Source organism: Eucalyptus grandis, chromosome 8 (genome assembly GCF_016545825.1).
Source record: "Eucalyptus grandis isolate ANBG69807.140 chromosome 8, ASM1654582v1, whole genome shotgun sequence".
Taxonomy (NCBI): Eukaryota; Viridiplantae; Streptophyta; class Magnoliopsida; order Myrtales; family Myrtaceae; genus Eucalyptus; species Eucalyptus grandis.
Window position 1 is genome coordinate 3,805,695 of NC_052619.1, and position 19,668 is coordinate 3,825,362.

Consider the following 19,668-nt stretch of genomic DNA (forward strand, 5'->3'; position numbering starts at 1 on the left):
TTCATGTCAGCGCCAGATGTGCTGTGTAGGATAGTCGACGTCCACATTGGTGATTTTCAACTCAAATTGACATAATAGACTCAAGTAACGAAATGTAAAGATGTTTAGAATTGAATTGAATACATTTGGGACTTTTTTGATAATTTTTAAGGAACTATATTATATATTAGGTTAAAATTAATGAATCATGTTAAGTAAATTAAAATCGTGAGGATTCCTTTACATGCCGTGTTAAAGTTCAAGGATATTCGGTGTCATTTTCCGAAAGAAGAAGAATGGAAATGGGTGGATGGCCGAGAGAAAAGCATAGGACGAAAGTAAAGGAGAAGAGTGGGGTTACGGTGGGACCCACTAATTGCGTTAGTACTCCCAGAAGATTCATATGCATTAGTTTCACAAGTGTACTTTTCTCAATCTTTCGGCGAAAGTTCGTACGTAGATGTTGGCGAGGTGAAAAGAAGAGGATCATAATAAGCTATATTCGTGTGTCAGCATCAGATTGAGCCTTGGAAAAAATGATCATGCATAACCAAAATTCGCCCAAAGCAATCATCAACCCGACATGTCATATCTGAGTACTCAAAGGGCTTGATCTAATTAAGACTCTCTCGGTAGAGATTGTTGTGTTTCGGGATTCGAACAGATACTAATCTAAACAAAGCTCTAGGGGATACTGCCCCATAAGATAATGCGACATCTTCAAATTTCACATCGGTTTAAAGATGTCTTGATGAGATCTGTCCACGGATCATAATGGGAAGCGAATTGGTTTAATTAATGAATTTTTCTCGCTTTGAGCAGCTGCTGATGGGATTCGCACCTCCTCGCACCTTTGGTGCTGTGGTGGGCCACGGCGATCGTCAGCTTTCGAGGATCGATCGCGATGATGATGAAGCTCTGGCGCGTTCCGTCCAAAACTAAGAAAATGGGAGGAGGAGACCCTTTGACCGCGTCCTCTGCCCACGTGGCGGTCAAAATCCAACGCCCCTCCTTCTCCCTCAACCCCACGCATATGGTTTTCCTGAAACATACCTCCCTCTTGCATGGGAACGTGACTGTGCATACTGCATCTTCGAGCGCCACGTCAGCACACGTAGGTCCATCTCATTCGGCCGGTGACTAGTGGACCCCGTCCTTTTACCCTAATACCCCTCCCAAAAGCAAAGAAATCGCTTTGTTAATATGGCTTTCTTTCTTCTTCTTCTTTATTGACATTGATATATCGCGAAACCCTTCTGTCGATATACATGACGTTGATCAGTACAATCTCTGAATTTGAAATCAATAATATATCCAGTATACTCAATTCGGTGTATTTGCTAATCTCTTCAATCAAAGTACTTTTTACTGAGACCCAAGTCCCACAAGTCTTGTGCTTGACGAGTCCACCTTGATGCACGGCAGCAATCGGTCCCGTGAGATCCGTACCTCCGGTCAAACGGCGCGACGCTCGGGCGGTGGACGATGACGATCTGTACAAGGGCCGGGGTGGATTTGGTCGGCAGATTTGGTCCCCGGGCGGGACTTGTAAAGACGATGGCAGCAGCTCAAGACGTTGAATGGCCGGCGGGGTCCTCGATCTGGCCTTCCATTGAGGTTCGCGAGAGCGCGACCGAACCACCCAATCCAGGGGCACTTCTGCAAATTACAAACAGTTCGGGGACCGCGAATGAAAAATAGTCGGCTGCCCCAAAAAGAGAGAGGGCGCAACCTCTTGGATTCTCCCCTTTTGACACGACTGAAATATGAACTGGCCCACACCTTCATTTTGACAAATCGGACGTGTATGATCATTGCAACTTTCTGCTTATAATTAATAATTTATGTGTAACCCTTTTTTTTTTCTCTCCTCACGGTAATTATAAAAATAATATTGTAATTGAGTATGAACACCGCTAAGCATTTCATCATATCGTAGCAATATCAGAGTATCTTTCCCCTAATCTTGGAAGATACCATTTTAATTTCTGGGGATATCCAAATTCACACCCGCAACCCTATATTTTAATTCACCCAATTTGGTGATTTATTTAGGTTGCTATGCCATTTTTTTTAATTGGTTGAGGAACGATATGCATGCTCGTGAGTTGCAATCGTATCGTATATGATCTGCACGGAGCTAAGTCCCCATGAATTTCTATTTCTGAATTTTTCAATTGATTAGGAGATTAGTTTGTTTGGTAAATCTTCCATGAAGTGGACGATCGAGCTATAAATGTATTTTTTTTTTTTTTAAATTAAGATCCTATGAGTATGGGAAAAAGGATACTTGCTAATAGAAGGAAACCCAATTTTAAATTTCGTCGCATTATTAGCCTCGCATGATGTTCCACTTATATAATGTTCATTTTTTTATTATTATTTTATTATTATTATTTTTGTATTTTTGTAGTACTAGAAAAGGGAACAATTCAAAATGTCAATGATGTACACCCGAGGACAGCCTAAAAGAGTTGGCTTGATAGGTGAAATTTGACTTTTGATAATGTCAGTGCTACCGATTCCCTTAGGAATTACACCATTTCAAAAGAACTCAACTAAACTTGTACTTGTAAGATCATTACAGGTTCAGTTTACTATGTTCTCACGTAGGGAAACAGCTCATAAAATTCGTGCATAAGTTCAAATTTGACAGGACATGCTTATCAATGTAAGACTCCACGACAATTGGGATAGAGTGATGTCTCGACTTTGAATTCATCGTAAGAAACCCAGCTCTCGGTAGATGTCTGGCATTGATGTTTGAATATCAACTGACTTGAACTTCATCTCCAAACAAAATCCGGTGTGGTCCAAATTCTTCATAGTAAAAAGGGAAAGAAAATCAAAGTCTATGTTCGAGTCCGCAAGTCGTAGGATGGATATATGTGTTTTGGATTGTACGTGTCCCTCGTAAGCGTTGTTTATGTGCATTGGTTGTGCATAAACTTGCAGTGAAACATCCGAATCCGCGTGGGTTATTTTGCTTGGTCATTACATATAAAGCAAACAAGAGGAGTATTAGGGATTTTCTCTTTGAGAGACTCTCTTAGATGAATTCTCCGTGAGAGATTGTCAGACAACACTTGTGGGTTCATTTTGGGTGTAACATTAGAGCCGAAAAACACTCGAGTGTGAGTATGAAGTCTATAGTTTCTTTGAATTCATGGTGTATCCCTATGTGGTTAACTTTCTATGTAGAGTAAATATGTCGATGTTCAGATTGGACCATGTAAATATTTGGCGAGCGATGCTGCATTATTCTCTAGTCAGATGCGCCAATGCAAATGAAAGCATGAAAGCTAGAGCACGATGTAACTGCATGCACAACCTACCTCACACACATAAACATGTAGAGATTCCGCATACGGCAGATGAGGACGACGCTTCAAAGCTTCAATCATCACATTTTCAGCTCAAGTCCTTGAGGACGGGGAACATTTCCACGCCTGAAGTAAGGAAACACTAATGCTACCATCATACACATCCTAAAAGGTAGTCAAAGTTTGAAAGTAATAACAAGGGTTGATAATCTGTCGCTTCAATATTAGGGGTTGCACTGTACATGGTTGCTCGACCGTATTCAAACTGGTCGGTCCACATTCTATTTCATTCTTGATGGTCTCAAGTCTCCAATAAATCGGCAACAACAACAATCTTGCGGCTAGTTTACTTGAAGAAAAATTGTTGTCGGGAATCTGTTTTCCGACTTTCCATCATTTAGATAATGAAAAAATTAATCGATCTACGGAAAATATTATCCGTAGACTAAAAGCAACAAGCTTAGATCAGCCGAACACAACTTCCCCTTCTGGCAAGAAAAAAACCATTTACCCTAAACCTCAAAACAAATAAAAACTAATAATTTTCCTTTAAAATGATTTTCGTGGAAAATATTTTTTATCACGAAATTTTGAATGAAACGAATTCAATTTTAGTGTGCGCATGTATATGAGTTTGCATATGAAACTCATCGATAACTCCTACATGCTAGTAAGCTCTATCTACTTAATGGGTTTTGCTTTTGTGCTCTGTAATTTGCATGATGCAAGGTTCCAAACTGTGAAATCAACATCAAAGTATGTATCTTGTTTTTGGCTAGATGAAAGTAGGTTTTCAAGGGTACAACTGCATAACAATTATCATAATGATAACGGATATAAAAACCCATTTTTGTATCGACATCTATATAATAACAAACTCTTTCACAATGAGTAATCTTTGAGATCTTTTCATGTCTACCGGTTGGGTTATAGTATATCTTGCTTATAATTTAGGCACGAGCATTTTGCAATTTCTTAGTAATCCCTTCTCCTAAAGAGCTCCTAGAGAATTTTTTATCAATATATTCGAAAGTCTCTGCATGCATAAATTGATTTATTAGCCACTACTTTCCTATGGGTCGTAACTTTGTATGTAATTGAGTGTTCTATTGACCTTTTCGGGGGGTAATGTCTCCGATATTTACTCGAGCATTGTTATTTTATTCTTTCCTCGATCCGGATGAGTTGAAAAGGCATCCTTTCTTTGACGAGTAAAGCGAGCGTGTCATGCTTCCTTCTCGAGTTTTGAACTCGTAGAGAGGTTGTTTAGATATCTTCTTCTTTTTACGCTATTTCTAGGGCAAGAATACGTGAGGCATTCGAGATTATTTACCACAGTAGCATTTTTCGTTGCCTCAAAAACCCTATGTCGTTACTTTGAAGTCTATTATAGTTGGAACCAACAATTGCTTATATGTGAGAAAGAGAGAGAGAGAGAGAGAGAGAGAGAGCATTAAGTCACTTTTTTCAATGTATTTTTCGTTCGTTTGCGTTTATTTTTTATATCAACAATTTAGCCGCAACAGGGGCGATCCAATGAGAGCGACCTTTGTGCTCTACCGACCATGTATAATAAACGCTGTTCATTTGAAAAATCCAGGTCAAATCCTCGCCAAACATGCTTTTTCTCTCTCTTTATTTTCTCAGACCTCTCACCCCCCAGCCAGCTTCCCGTACGCTCCTTTACAACCTCTCTCTCTCTCTCTTCCTCCCGTTCTTTCTTCTCCTCTATATAACCCACCACTCTCACTCTCTCCTCCATTGTCCCCCCCCTCTCTCTCTCTCTCTCCTCTGTCTCTTCTCTCTCACTCAGCGTGCCGGCTGGCCTGAAAATTAACAGCAATGGCCTGCACAGCATACATTGCAAGCCCAAACATGGGCTCTGCTTGTTCTTATGGGGACATCAAGCCCCTGTCTCGCTCAATGAAGCAAGTTCGCTTGCACAGTAAAAGCGACACCTCCTCTTCTTCTTCTTCTTCACCACCAAGACAGGATGTGGTTGCTTCAGTTTTAGCAACACCCATTTCATCATCACCATCATCATCAACCTGTTGTCCCTTAAAGGCCGCCACCACCACCTCGGCTTTGTGCCCCTCTTGGCGAGAGATCCAAGGTTGCGCCAACTGGGAGCACCTCTTGGAGCCCTTGCATCCTGTCCTCCGGCGAGAGATCGTTCGCTACGGCGAGTTCGTGACTGCGTGCTATCTTGCGTTCGACCTCGACCCTGCATCCAAGCGCTACTTGAACTGCAAGTACGGTAAGAGGAGGTTGCTCGAAGAAGTCGGGATGAGTGACTCTGGGTATGAGGTCACCAAGTACATTTATGCCACGACGGACGTGAGCATCCCGATGCCTAACGGGGCAGCGCCGTGCTGCGGCCGATGGATTGGGTATGTGGCGGTCGCCTCAGACGACATGGCAAGGCGGCTTGGGAGGCGGGATGTTGTGATTAGCTTCCGTGGGACGGTCACAAGCCCCGAGTGGATCGCCAACTTCATGAGCTCTCTCACCCCGGCGCGCCTTGACCCACACAACTGTCGTGAAGATGTGAAAGTCGAGTCTGGGTTCCTGAACCTCTACACTGCGGATGAGGCGGCCTCGAGCAAGTTCGGAATTAAGAGCTGCCGCGAGCAGCTTCTTTCTGAGGTTTCACGGCTGATCAAGAAGCACAAGGGCGAGGAGATGAGCATCACACTCGCTGGCCATAGCATGGGGAGCTCTCTGGCCCTCCTCCTTGCCTACGACATCTCGGAGATCGGCCTCAACAAGGTCACCTCCAAAAATGATTCAATTCGAGACATACCCATCACGGTGTTCTCGTTCGGAGGACCGCGAGTCGGGAATTCGGCATTCAAAGAGAGGTGTGATGAGCTCGGGATCAAGGTCTTGAGGATAGCGAATGTGAATGACCCAATCACAAAGCTTCCTGGCATGGTGTTCAATGAACATTTTAGGGTTTTGGGTGGAAAATTTGAATTCCCATGGAGTTGCTCATGCTATGCACATGTCGGTATTGAGCTTGCCCTTGACTTCTTCAATGTCCAGAACCCTTCTTGTGTCCATGACCTAGAGACCTATCTAAGCTTGCTCAAATTCCCCAATAAAATCCAAATCGAAAGGGAGGCTCATTTGAGGATCGATGATTTTATCCACAAGGCAAGAGATTTGCTTCTAAGTGCACAAAACCTCAACATGCAGCTTCCAGCGTGGAGGAACGTTGCTACTAATATGGTGAGCTTCATTCCTTCTCAAAGAACCTGATCAAAACCCTGCTACAATCAGTTCGATGAGGAGTGTTCGGCCAGGCCATCGGATCTTCTCCTTCCACCGTGTACATCCTTTTTTTTTTTAAATAGTGGAAGAGATCGATCTAGTATAAACATAAGATATAATGTAAGTAATTGTAGATATAGGTATATATGTTGATGTCCCACTGCGGATGAAGAGGATTTTTGGAGGTGATTTTTGCCAGCAGTATAGTTGTAGTTATGTTTCCTCCAATCAGAAGGGGCAAGAATTATCGTTCATTGTATATGTACATCTCAAAAATGAGATGGTATTCCAGGCCAAGTTATCTACATCTGGTCGGTTTGTATGAATGCAGCATATGATTAATGACAAAAACCTTCTGATTCCCTCTCTTTTTGGCCTTTTTCAATGCCTCAACCATATCTTATTATGTTTAGAATATTCTTGAATTCTCAACACATATTTTGCTCCGCCTAAATTCTGTGATTCTATGCTTTGAACAAAAAGAGAGAAAATCCTGACCAGCAAAAATTAGGGCCGAGCTGTATTGGTAAAGACATAGGTCAGATTTTTCACTACTGAATTACTGAACTCCTTCAATGGTTGAAACATGTTTCTCCAGGAATCTCTTGATGTCTTCTCAAGGCCGCTCCCCAGAAAATGATGGCATTAGAGATCAGACCAAGTTTAGACATAAAATCACTACCTTTCTCTCATAATTTACTTTTTTCTTGTTTTTTCGGCTGGAATTGATGATAGACATTATTAATACTAGAAAATATTGAGTGGAAATGGGCAAAATGCGTTTATGGTACTACTAATTTCTTTTTGTCCTATTAGGCTTTGATCATCGATCCTAATATAGGGTTTTAAATCTATTTTCTATCTTCAAGTGGACAGAAGCGTGCATATGCACATATGTGTGCCTGACACATTGGGGCATAACTTGTGTGCATTTGTGTGCCTTATATTTTCTTCTACCTAAAAGCTGAAGCTGACAAATCGGTTTACTTTAAGAAGAAGTTTGTTAGGTCCATGGTAGCTAAGGGGGGGAATTTGAAAGAGTATATATTTCTAAGAAAGAATAGTTACCTAAGTAGGACATTTCCATATATTTATTGACCAATCAATGTGAAAAGAAGAGGCAGAAAATTCTACCAGGAGATCCTCAGTAAAACGATTTATTACTATGTGATTGATTTGCGGACAACCTATGTTAGTCATTTTTGGCGCATACATAAATCCTCGTATAGTCAGCCCCTCTCGTTCCTCCAATTTCCCATAAATCATTATCAACGTCTTGTCTTTCATTTGATTTGTTCACGAAGATGTGTTTTTCTGAGCTCCTACATCACTTCATATACATGCGTATCTTCCATTATGTACTTCTACTTCTCAATCTCTTACCGTTTCCCTAAGATACTTCATTAGCAAGCAAAGGGGCTCCCGATTGGCAATTCATATATAACAAGAAATATATCTACATAAAATGAAATATATGGATCCAGATCACAAAGCAAATACACCCTTTTCTTGATCAAACCAGCTATTATGTGATTTGAAGTGGGAAGCTCAACCTTCCAACAAACTCGGTGCTTCACCATGAAAAGGGACCCGACTTTAGTTTTACAAAAAAAAATTTCGGGCATTATGAGGTGAAGAAGATGAAGGGAAAAGGAAATAATGATTATGACCACCGAATTTGGCAATAACGCTAGTTGAGAACAATTAATTATAGGAGCTGGCATCATATGGCCATTGAAACATCTGATCGCTGCATATATTTGTGATGCACTCTAGATATTTGTCATCTCGGCATGCTTAGGACAGATAGTGCTTCTAAGAATGTGGCGAACACAATGGCTGGATAGGGAGAGAGATCTTGGGAGCAATTATAACATGCAATTATCATATTATGTTTCCTACTTTCACTAGGCGATTTAATCATGTTGCCATACGGTTCTCGGGTCAGGCAAGACGCAAGCACGAGTCATACGTTTGCCCTTTGTGTGAGGGCCACAAGACACACCGACCACATCATGAGATTTTCTCCTCTTAATTATGCCTTTGACCCATTCAAGAGACATGCTTGCCTATATTCAATGTAGACCAATTAGAGCGGGTTCGTGGGGGAAGGAAACTCTAGTTAAGTTCTAGATCAAATCTGGGGGAGCAGCTCCAAAACCACCTCTCCACGAAAAGCATGCTCGCCCCGTCTTCTGGTTCATTCGAACTGTGACGTTTCGAGACGACCAAAACTGCACTCAAATCTTTGACCTAAGACCTAGGGAGGTGCTCAAAGTAGCCATTGCGATCAGCCAGTGTTATCTGAATGGAAATAACTCTAATTCTTGACAGTGAAACCGAGGCAAACATGAAAACTAACGAGACAATCAGAAGCTAGTATTGATCCCAGCATTTAGCGACAATACCGTAATTTGCTCAGTCAAATCTAATTATTCTAAACCTCACGCTCCAATCTCTGATTCAGATGTTGGTGCGTATGCAGCTTCTGGCACGAGCCGTTCGATTTCGACAGTTATCTTTCAGCCAGTTTCGACTCCTACGATATATATGTATCTTTCCACAGAGATTACACTCTTTAATGCCGTCAAGGCATGAGCAACAAGGAAGAACACGACGCGTTTTAGTCTGAACTGGCGGGTGCTTTGCTCCTTCCTCGTTACTGTTCGTTTCACTTGAGGGGGGAAAGTTGTTCTTCTCTTTTGGGGGGCTCAAATGATTCTCAGTACTGAATTGACGAATCTTTCTGTCCATTTTCTTCATATTTTTCACGAACTAGCTCATGCCATTAAAAAAAAAAAAAAAGATATTAAAATAGTAGTGGGGGGTTTGTGTTCTCGCATCATGGCCTTTTTGCATAGGCTACTTCATTTATATATATATAAATAGTTTATTTGTTTTATCCACATGATGTGGGGGTTGCTCCATTGTCTAATCTTTGATCAAAAGTAACTTAATGTTTATTTTTTTGGTTGTAAGTGTTGTCCACGCACTAGTTGGGACATCCTAAGTGGTTATTTTTTTTTTCCCGTCTGTATGTGTTTGGAACCACCAGCACCTGCTCCGTCCAGAAAAGGAAAACGAAAGAAAAAGAAACTTTAGACTTTAGTAGATGCAAAATTTTCCTTGTCTAGGGCGAGAAGATAGCAATGAATGTCACTAAAAGATGGGATTGAGGCTGAATTATCGGACACATATATTACACATAATGCTATCTAGCAACATCCTGAAATATTATTTTAACTTGACTAAATCTCTCGAGTTAGGCAAACAGAAAGTAATTCCATGTGAAACTCTTGATCCCGAAGTCAATGGTTTGCCTTTGATCGGATCAAAAATGTGGAGGTAGTTGAGGAAGCAACTATCCTAGTGATGGATATTAAATTTGATCTTGTGGCTCAAAACGACAGTTCTTTTTAAAAACTTATAGGTCTTTTTAAAAAGTTATAGCCAATCTAATGCAAGCAATTTCGTAACATTTGACACGAACTAAAGCATGCATTTTGTGGTAAAATGCGCATTAGCAGTAAGGGCATGGAAGCAATTAACTTAGTTTGTGAAAGTTTAGGGCGCGAATGATAATCATTCTAGTCAGAAATTGATTTTTGGAAGATAAATAGATTTTTCTATTTCTATTTCTAGATGAGTTTCTAAGAAAAATAACCGTTTGATAATGATATAAAATTTATACTCCAAAAATAAAAATTCGTTTGATAACGAAAAAAAATTTCTTCTTTCCGGACGGCGATGGACCAGTGATCGGCGGCGATGGACGACGGTGGCGACCGGCGACCGGTGGCGGCCAACGATCGGTGGATAGTGGTTGACGGCGACGAATGGAGAACACGATAAGAAGAAATTTTATTTCTGATTTCTATTTTAGAAATAGAGAAGTAAAAATTTTTTACTTATGATTTCTATTTTAAACCTATTTCTGGAACAAAAATCTATTTTAGAATTAGAAAAATTGAATAATTTTACTAAACGGATTTCTATTTCAGAAACAAGTTTGTAATAGAAAAATTGTTTCTAGAACAGAAATTACTGGTTGTCATACACCCCTGATAAAAGAAGAATTTCAGGGTAAAAGTGAGTTATCAAGAGGCGAAATTTTGGAAAAAAAAATAATTTCTCTATACTACTTCCAAACAATTTCAAAATTCAAATTTACCGTAAATTCTCCCCAATGCTCGTGCTTGTTATATTTTGACACTTGTAGTGTTATTTCCCCCAAAATAGTGTTTTAATGGTCAACATTACAACATGATGGGGGAAATTGTCCAATTTGTCTTAGATCCTTGGAAAATTTAATCTGAAATTTTTTAATTTTGTCAATTTAATATCAAACTTTTGCGCGAAATTCTAATGTAATTCTTTCAATAAATTTTTGCCAGAAATCACAAATGTGATGATGTATCAAATAGGATGGCTAACAATAACTGAACTACCATGTCATGCTATTTCGGCGAATATTGACCTACATTGGAATTTCGCATAAAAATTTAAGACCAAATTAGCAAAAATAAAAAATTTAGGATTGAATTGACATTCATACAATAGGTTTATGATTGACTGGACAATTTTCCTCAACATTATAATCCCTTAAAATTTTTTATAGATTTATAGAAGATTTTCTGTCTTGCAATAATTTGCATTCTTTTCTTAAACTTTAATAATCTGATCCACATAATACTTTCCCACCATTTGTCTAAATTTCTAATATTATTAAGATTTGGAGAATCATCTACATTATCTCCTTTTTTTCCTGTATTTTCCTCTCTCTCTCTCTCTCTCTCTATTTCCAGATAAGTTTCCGATCTTCATTTGATTCTTTAGCCTTTTAATTCGTCTTCCCACTTTCTTTTCTTAGGTCCCCTCTAAAGATTGAGTGAGGAAATCTGCTTAGAATATTGAATACACATAGGAGAATGTCTAATTATATCACCCAAATGTATCTCAGGGATCACATGATATAAATATTTTGTGGCCCCGTGAATCGTAAGGAGGACGAAGATCATTTTGGTGACCTAAAAGAATGAGAGTTAGATCATCACAGATGATATTCAAGGAGTGTCTTTAGCAGTACAATGAGGCATTAGTTTAATTTATCATTCTAAGGTGTTATGCAACCAATGGTTGGAAGTTCCCGAGAACCTAAGTAGTTTCCGCGGCACGCATGCACCTCGCTTGGATTTTGTTTCCTGACCAGCGCATCAAAAAAGAATAGAATGAGCATCAAAACACTAGAAATATTATTACAAGTATCAAATAAGATATTCTTCAGATCATATCCTACCAATGTTTAGAAGGAAAGATGCAATTCTTTTATTCCTTAAGGGCCAAGCCAGCTTGTTGCTTGCTACTTCGATATAGCAACAAATCTTAGTTGTTAGCCTCTTACATGATGAGGCCAATTCTCTAGAGACTTATCTATATCTCACCTATTCAATAAATTGGAGATACCAAAATGGGTTTGCAATATTAAGTTATAAAGTGATTCGGGTCTACTTCCGTCGAGCGATTGTATATGACTCGCTCATGTAAACACCTGTCTATAATTTTGAATCATTGCTTGAACAAGGGAGCTCCAACTTTGTCAAATTGGTTGGTTCCAAATTCCTAAAAAAACCATCACGTTGACTCAAATTGCAGTGCAATAGAATTAGATACTACTCTATATATTGGAGATCAAAGACAACTCGTATTACACTTTCTTTTCTTACACCATAAAACAACGAGCCCGAGGATCACACATTGCTTGTGAAGTGTTGCCTAACTTGTCATTATTTCCACGAGGCAGATGTAGAACAGAATGTTCGGAAATCTTGCGCAACGATAACTTTGGTGGTGTCATTGGTAAATATCTTAAGCAACTAGGAACTAAATCTTGTTCTTGATACACTAGGGAACAACTTGCACTATAATTTCTCCCACCACCCATTGACATTGGGGGAGACACGAGAAATGTGTACTTAGATTTTATTGTTTCTTGCGTGTGTGTCACACAATTGGAAAATCTCTCTCATATTATGCAATTGGGGAATGGTGCAAGCAACTCATTTATGTCAATCATGCTTAAAAAATACAAATAAATGTTTGACTTGGAAATAGAAGAAGAAAAACTACTACGTTAGACTGAGATTGTCAAATTACGTAGCGCCCATAAATTTCTAATGTTAGTGTTCACGTTCACATTCGAAAAACAAACAATGTGTGCACACGTACTGGTTTAGATTGCCATTACACATATGTGGGAGATCATCGTGACGTGTGGACATCATGACTAAATCTATAGTCGAATCCTATATCCAGCTTAGCCTTGTTTTTAGGGTCGTGTTTGGCAGTGTAAAGACTAGCTGATTACATGAATTTTGGTGTGTCTAACGTTATTTATTAATCGAATATATTTCTGTAGAGAGATGCTTTGGAAAGTGTGACGATCCCCCCAAAGCAAGCAGGAAAAGAACAGCATTATTCGACCAATATACTTAATTTCTTGACAAAATCAAGAACCAATTACGCAATGACCACTGATAATGTCCTAGTGGAAAGTGCTTGCCTCGCCTCTGTGTTTCTCGTGGCAATCAGGTGGAACTTGTTGGACTCTGTTATCCTCACATTTGAAGTCATTCCAAAAATAAGCAAATTGCTCCCGGCTTTTTATTTTCATATCTATATGTTGACCTTTTCAATATATAGATCAATCAATTCGAACCGACAAAGGTTGTGAATGATCCTCTATAAATTTTTGGACTTTGATTGTTGCATTCGAGTCTATTGGCTAGTGACAGTTACATTGTCTTCACTTCCTTTGTGGTTCTACCAAGCAAATCTCACTAATTGACCAAGTTGGCCATTATTTATCAACTAAACGACATCTCCGTCACCTCGAATTGGATCTATTTTCTGTTAACAGACCACAATGCTCCCATCACTCGGCGATTTTCTGTCACCTTCCTTACTGGCCTCTGCCGGTTAAAGTGTCGACTGAGCACTTGGACAATTTTTGGAATCAACAGTAGTAATTAGTAACATCACATCCATATGCAATTACTTAGACGTTTTACCCAAATTCCGGCCAAATACTATGACTCTACTAGTTGCGTTACATGACTGGAAGTGGACGGCGTGCGGTTGTCCAAGGGAAACCAATGAATATGATCGCTCCTGGGCAGGCTGCAACTGACAATTGAAACTGAAACGACATAAACATGGGACGGAACAAAATATGTCGTTTCTTTATCTCTTCGCTCGTACGGTTGACGAGAGCTTTTCTTTCTCTTTTCCTTTTCAAAAGCTTGGGAAGTGACCCCAGCATCCTTGGAATCTTACTGTTTGACATCCTCACTTTTGTTTTTTGTGTTTTTAGCATAGACGTCGCTTCAATAGGAGACCTCAAGGTGTCATGTACATGCACGTAATCTGCATCTACCGGAGGTGACCTTTCTGTCCCCATATGTGCTTTATGTGATATTTCTATCATCTCAAATATCGATCTATACGAATGAAGGTGATTGTGAATTTGCTTTAAAAAGGGCATTAACAATTTAGATTTGTTGACACACCAGTGAGCACTCCATAAGGAATAGATGATATCTAAAGAAAATTATCCAACTAGTCACAAACCTATTTGTGGATATCAATTAAATTTTAAACTTTCTAATTTTGTCAATTGAGTCTTAAATATTTGTGCGAAAGTGTAGTTCTTTCAGTCAATTTTCATCTAAAAAATAATGTAGGATGACTGGCGATAATTGGATCGCCACATGAGAATTGAACAGAATGACTACAATGGGAATTTTGCGCAAAATTTTAATACTCAATTCACAAAATTGGAAAGTTTATGAGTGAATTGACATCATACAACAGGTTTCGAATTGAACTAACATTCGTACAATAAGTTTAAGACTGACTACACAATTTCGCTCCATCATGTATATACTTATTAACTTAAATTCGTGAACTGGATTTTCTAGAATGGTTCTAATGCAAAAGAATGCATTGGGATATATTCAGTATCGCTTAAATATGAGGTTTTAATGATCCCTTTATAGATAATACCTCCCTCTTTTTGGGACTAGAATTTTTTATATTGCGACTAATGCCCCCCCCATGTTGAAATTGGATGCTCGTGGTAGAAATTAAGTCCGCTAGCATGTGCATGAATGTTGGCCATTGGCGATTGAATTAGAAAATGAAAGCAAAACTCTTTTACAAATCGCAATAGGGGATTGACATTTGCACTGGAGAGAATCTAGAGAATGGGCCACCCATGCAGATTTCATCTCCCACGCGTCCGTCATTTTACATGGGTTTATTCCTTTCATATGCTATGGTGAAAAGTAGACCGAATGAAATTATTAATTTTCTCTATCTTTCTCTCTCGATCGAGACTCCCGGACCGCGCCGCATTCAAGGTATAACTACTAGTCATAACCGACCATAAAACGAGAATGTTTCACGTGAAATTAAATTCTCTCTCTCTCGCTCTCTCTTCCTCATTTGCCTGTTGACATAATTGTCATTATGATGCGATGATTGGTCAAGGTCAGAGAGTTTTAAGTAGAATGAGGGCCACGCCAGGAAAGTCATAATAACATCATACTGCAGAAACGTCGTGTCGCGTTTTAGGCGCGTCCCGTGCCTCGCCATGCCTCGCCTCGCCTCGCCTCGCCTCGCCTCTCCCCTCGCCTCTTGCGTGGTCGGCATTCATCACGTTGGTCGCAGAGCAGTTGGCAGATTTGTTTGATCTTCTGCTCTCGGTCTTGCTTTGAATCAAGGAGCCAAAGTCATCAAGAAAATCGGAGAGGAAAGGCTTGTATGCGACTGTTTGAAAATAGAGAGATAACCCCTTTTGTGACTGAAACTTGGAATTTCTCGTGGAAAAAAACAGGCACCAATATTTGGCCGAGGGAGAATTATGAGCCCCATCCTTTAAAGTGTCGCTAAAAAAGGCACCTATTGGAGACAATTTTAGTCTAATTTTTCAAAAGTCACGAGGAACCAACTTTGGAAAAATTTGGGGACCATTAAAATTACCATCAAAATATACTTGGCGTTTGAGACGGCAAACGAATAGTAACATGGCAAGACAAGTGTCGAGCTAAAGGATATTACAAGTGTCATAACTCTCATAACTTTTTTTGACTAGTTGTGTATTATAAGTTATGTATAACGCTTAATTAAGTGTCATAATTTTTTTTCGATTACCTTAATGTTATATAACTTTTCAATGAACAACTTGAGTGTGATAACTTTTTTAAAGACATTTACCGTAAAAGCCATGTCAGGGTGAATTTCTAGCAATTAGGTGAACATTTTTATGGCGCTTAAGTGATCAATGTGAGTTACGGTACTCAAATGAATATTTTTTAGGAGTAACAATGCTCAAGTGGTCAAAAAAAAGTTATGGTATGTAAATGGTCGAAAAAAAATTATGGTACTCAAATGAGTGCCGTACAAAACCTATAACATTGTGGTGTCCTTATTCCCAAGTGTCATGTCAACAAACTTGGCTTCCACAAATAATCTGTCTTTGATATACAATAATAACAACATCATTTCCAACTACAGATGATAACTTGGATCCGCGTGAAATCACATTATTCCCACTAAACAAGCAAAGCGACATCATCCTTAGCCAAACGGAGTTTAAAAATTGAGAGAGAGAGAGAGAGAGAGAGAGAGAGAGATGAATCGAGGCTGAGGGCTAGGGTTCGTCATAAAATCTTATCAAAGGTGGGAACTTTAAGGATATTTGATGAATGTGTTTTGATTTTGTGAAGAACCTCAAGCCTCAATTCGGATAGCCCCCCTCGCCGCCCCCAGCCTCCTCTCAATCAGGTTTGAAGCTGTAATATTCGCGTCAAAAAGACGTAATTTCATTATATGCGGAAGATAAACTAATTTTGATTATTTATGGAAACATCATCTACAGACACAACATGAAGATAAATTAATTTTGATTATTTAAGGAAACATCATCTACGGACACAACATGAAGATAAACTAATTTTGATTATTTAAGGAAACATCATCTACAGACACGACACTTGCTGTTAATGTCAGCTTTTGTTTGTCAGATGAGATGCCACTTGCCCGTGTCTTGGCTATGTGTCTCGAATGAAAGTTAGTGTATTTTAAATATGATACTCGCATATTGCATCCAACTTTGCTCCCGATAGGAAAGTTAATGCCTTTTCAGGTGACACTTTAAAGTCGGGCCAAAATTGTCCACCCAAAGTTATGCCTTTTTTTTTTTTTTGTTAAATCCCTTTGAATTTGGACGGACGGCCTTTTTCTAAACATCCGATTGGGAAATTTTATTGCTCGACTTTTGAACAGAACCTAGTCGGAGGAACTTTCCATCGAAGACTTGATTATGCAAACCTGCATGCTCGATTTAAGCTCAAATAGGCTTGGTTTTTTAAGCTATGCTCAACTCATTGCAATACTTCATAACATTGAGTGTTAAAAGTATATTGGTCTCCCTTTACCAATTAGCTTAAATTCTAGAGTGAATATGAACCAACTAGATATATTGATAGATTAGCAATTTGCATCTTTCTTAATAAACTCTCCAAGTGAAGGTACTATACGTCTATTGTACAACGTAACAATTGATATTAGAGTTAGAGGTCTGATTCAGTATAGTGGTCTCCCCCTACCGCTTAGCTTAAATTTAAAGCGAAGGTGGTCTAACTAGATATATGGATAGATTCGGATTTTGGCTCTTTATTAATAAACTCCTCTAGTGGAGATATTATACTTCTATTGTAAAACATGTTATACTTCTATTATACAAAACATTTATTGTAAATGCCATGTCAGGGCAAATTTTTGGCAATTGGGTGAACATTTTTAAATAATTATGGCGCTTAAGCAATCAAATGTAAGTTACGATACTCAAATGAATATTTTTTAGAAGTAATGATACTCAAGTGGTTGAAAAAAAGTTATGATACTTAAATGGTAAAAAAAAAATTATGATACTCAAATGAGTGCTGTACAAAACCTATGACATTGTGGTGTCCTTATTCCCAAGTGTCATGTCAGCAAACTTGGCTTCCACAAATAATCATGACGACATCTGTCTTTGATATACAATAATAACAACATCGTTTCCAACTATAGATGATAACTTGGATCCGCATGAAATCACATTATTCCCACTAAACAAGCAAAGCGACATCATCCTTAGCCAATCAGAGTTTAAAAAATGAGAGAGAGATGAATCGGGGCTGAGGGCTAGGGTTCGTCATAAAATCTTATCAAAGGTGGGAACTTTGAGGATATTTGATGAATGTGTTTTGATTTTGTGAAGAACCTCAAGCCTCAATTCGGAATAGCCCCCCTCCCCGTCCCCAGCCTCCTCTCAATCAGGTTTGAAGCAGTAATATTCGCGTCAAAAAGACGTAATCTTCATTATATGCAGAAGATAAACTACTTTTGATTATTTATAGAAACATAATCTACAGACACGATATGAAGATAAAATAATTTTGATTATTTAAGGAAACATCATCTACAGACACGACACTTGCTGTTAATGTCAGCTTTTGTTATGCCACATACACATGTCTTGGCTATGTGTCTCAAATAAAAATTAACGTATTTTAAATACAATAATCGCATATCGCGTCCAACTTTGTTCCCAATGGGAAAGTTAATGCATTTTCAGGTGACACTTTAAAGTTGGGCCAAAATTGTCGCACCCAAAGTTTGTGCCTTTTTTTTTTTTAAATCCCTTTGAATTTGGATGGACGGCCTTTTTCTAAATAATGGTTTTCCCCTTCCTACCATTAGCATTTGATTGGGAAATTTTATCGCTCGACTTTAAGTAGGATGTGACCCAATTGAAAAAATCCTAAACATTTTGTCTTTGTGCCGATTTAGTCCTAAACATTTTTACGTTGTGCCAATTTAGTCATTTCCAACCAATTTTGGCCTGATTTTGCTGACTGGACGTCGGCTGGCTGACGTGGCCTCATCGGCTCTAACGTGGACAATTTTTAATAATATTTTTTTTTTTGAATTTTTGAATTTTAATTTTGAATTTTAATTTTTTCTTTCTCCTCCTCCTTCCTCTCGCCGGTCGCCAGACCTGGGTGATCAGCTAGAGGCGACAGCTAGCAAGGTCGAGGCTAGAGGAAGGAGGAGGAGAAAGAAAAAAAGAAGAAGAATAAGAATAAAAATAAAAATTCAAAAATATTAAAATATTATTAAAAGCTGTCCACGTCAGCGCCGATGAGGCCACGTCGCCGGCCGGTGTCCAGTCAGCAAAATCCGGCCAAAATTGGCTGGAAATGACTAAATTGGCACAATGTAAAAAGGTTTAGGACTAAATCGGTACCAAAAAAAGGTTTAGGACTAAATCGGCACAAAGACAAAATGTTTAGGACTTTTTCAACACTTTTCCCCATGTGTCTTGGCTATGTGTCTCGAATGAAAGTTAATGCATTTTAAATACAATAATCGCATATCGTGTCCAACTTTGTTTCCAAAGAGAAAGTTAATGCCTTTTCAAGTGACACTTTAAAGTCGGGCCAAAATTGTCCACACAAAGTTTGTGCCTTTTTTTATTTTTTTATTTTATAAATCCCTTTGAATTTGGACGGACGGCATTTTTCTAAATAATGGTTTTCCCCTTCCTACCATTAGCATCCGATTGAGAAATTTTATCGCTCTACTTTAAGTAGGATGTGACCCAATTGAACAGAACCTAGTCGGAAGAACTTTCCATCGAAGACTTGATTATGCGAACCTGCATGCTCGATTTAAGCTCAAATAGGCTTGATTTTTAAGCTATGGCTCAACTCATTGCAATACTTCATAACATTGAGTGTTAAAAGTATATTGGTCTCCCTTTACCAATTAGTTTAAATTCTAAAGTGAATATGATCCTACTAGATATATTGATAGATTGGCAATTTGCATCTTTCCTAATAAACTCCCCAAGTGAAGGTACTATACGTTTATTGTACAACACAACTAGTATTAGAGTTAGAGGTCTGATTTAGTATAGTGGTCTCCCCCTACCGATTAGCTTAAATTTAAAGCGAAGGTGATCTAACTAGATATATGGATGGATTCG

The 19,668-nt window shown here is 38.8% G+C and overlaps 1 protein-coding gene across 1 annotated transcript; it reads left to right on the plus strand.

Moving 5' to 3' along the window:
* Window positions 1-5,144: 5,144 nt before the first annotated feature.
* Window positions 5,145-6,563, plus strand: LOC104416195 (galactolipase DONGLE, chloroplastic-like). The gene has a single exon (XM_010027620.3). It carries the CDS (start codon window positions 5,145-5,147, stop codon window positions 6,561-6,563), a length of 1,419 nt encoding a protein of 472 aa, XP_010025922.1.
* The last annotated feature ends 13,105 nt before the right edge of the window (window positions 6,564-19,668 follow it).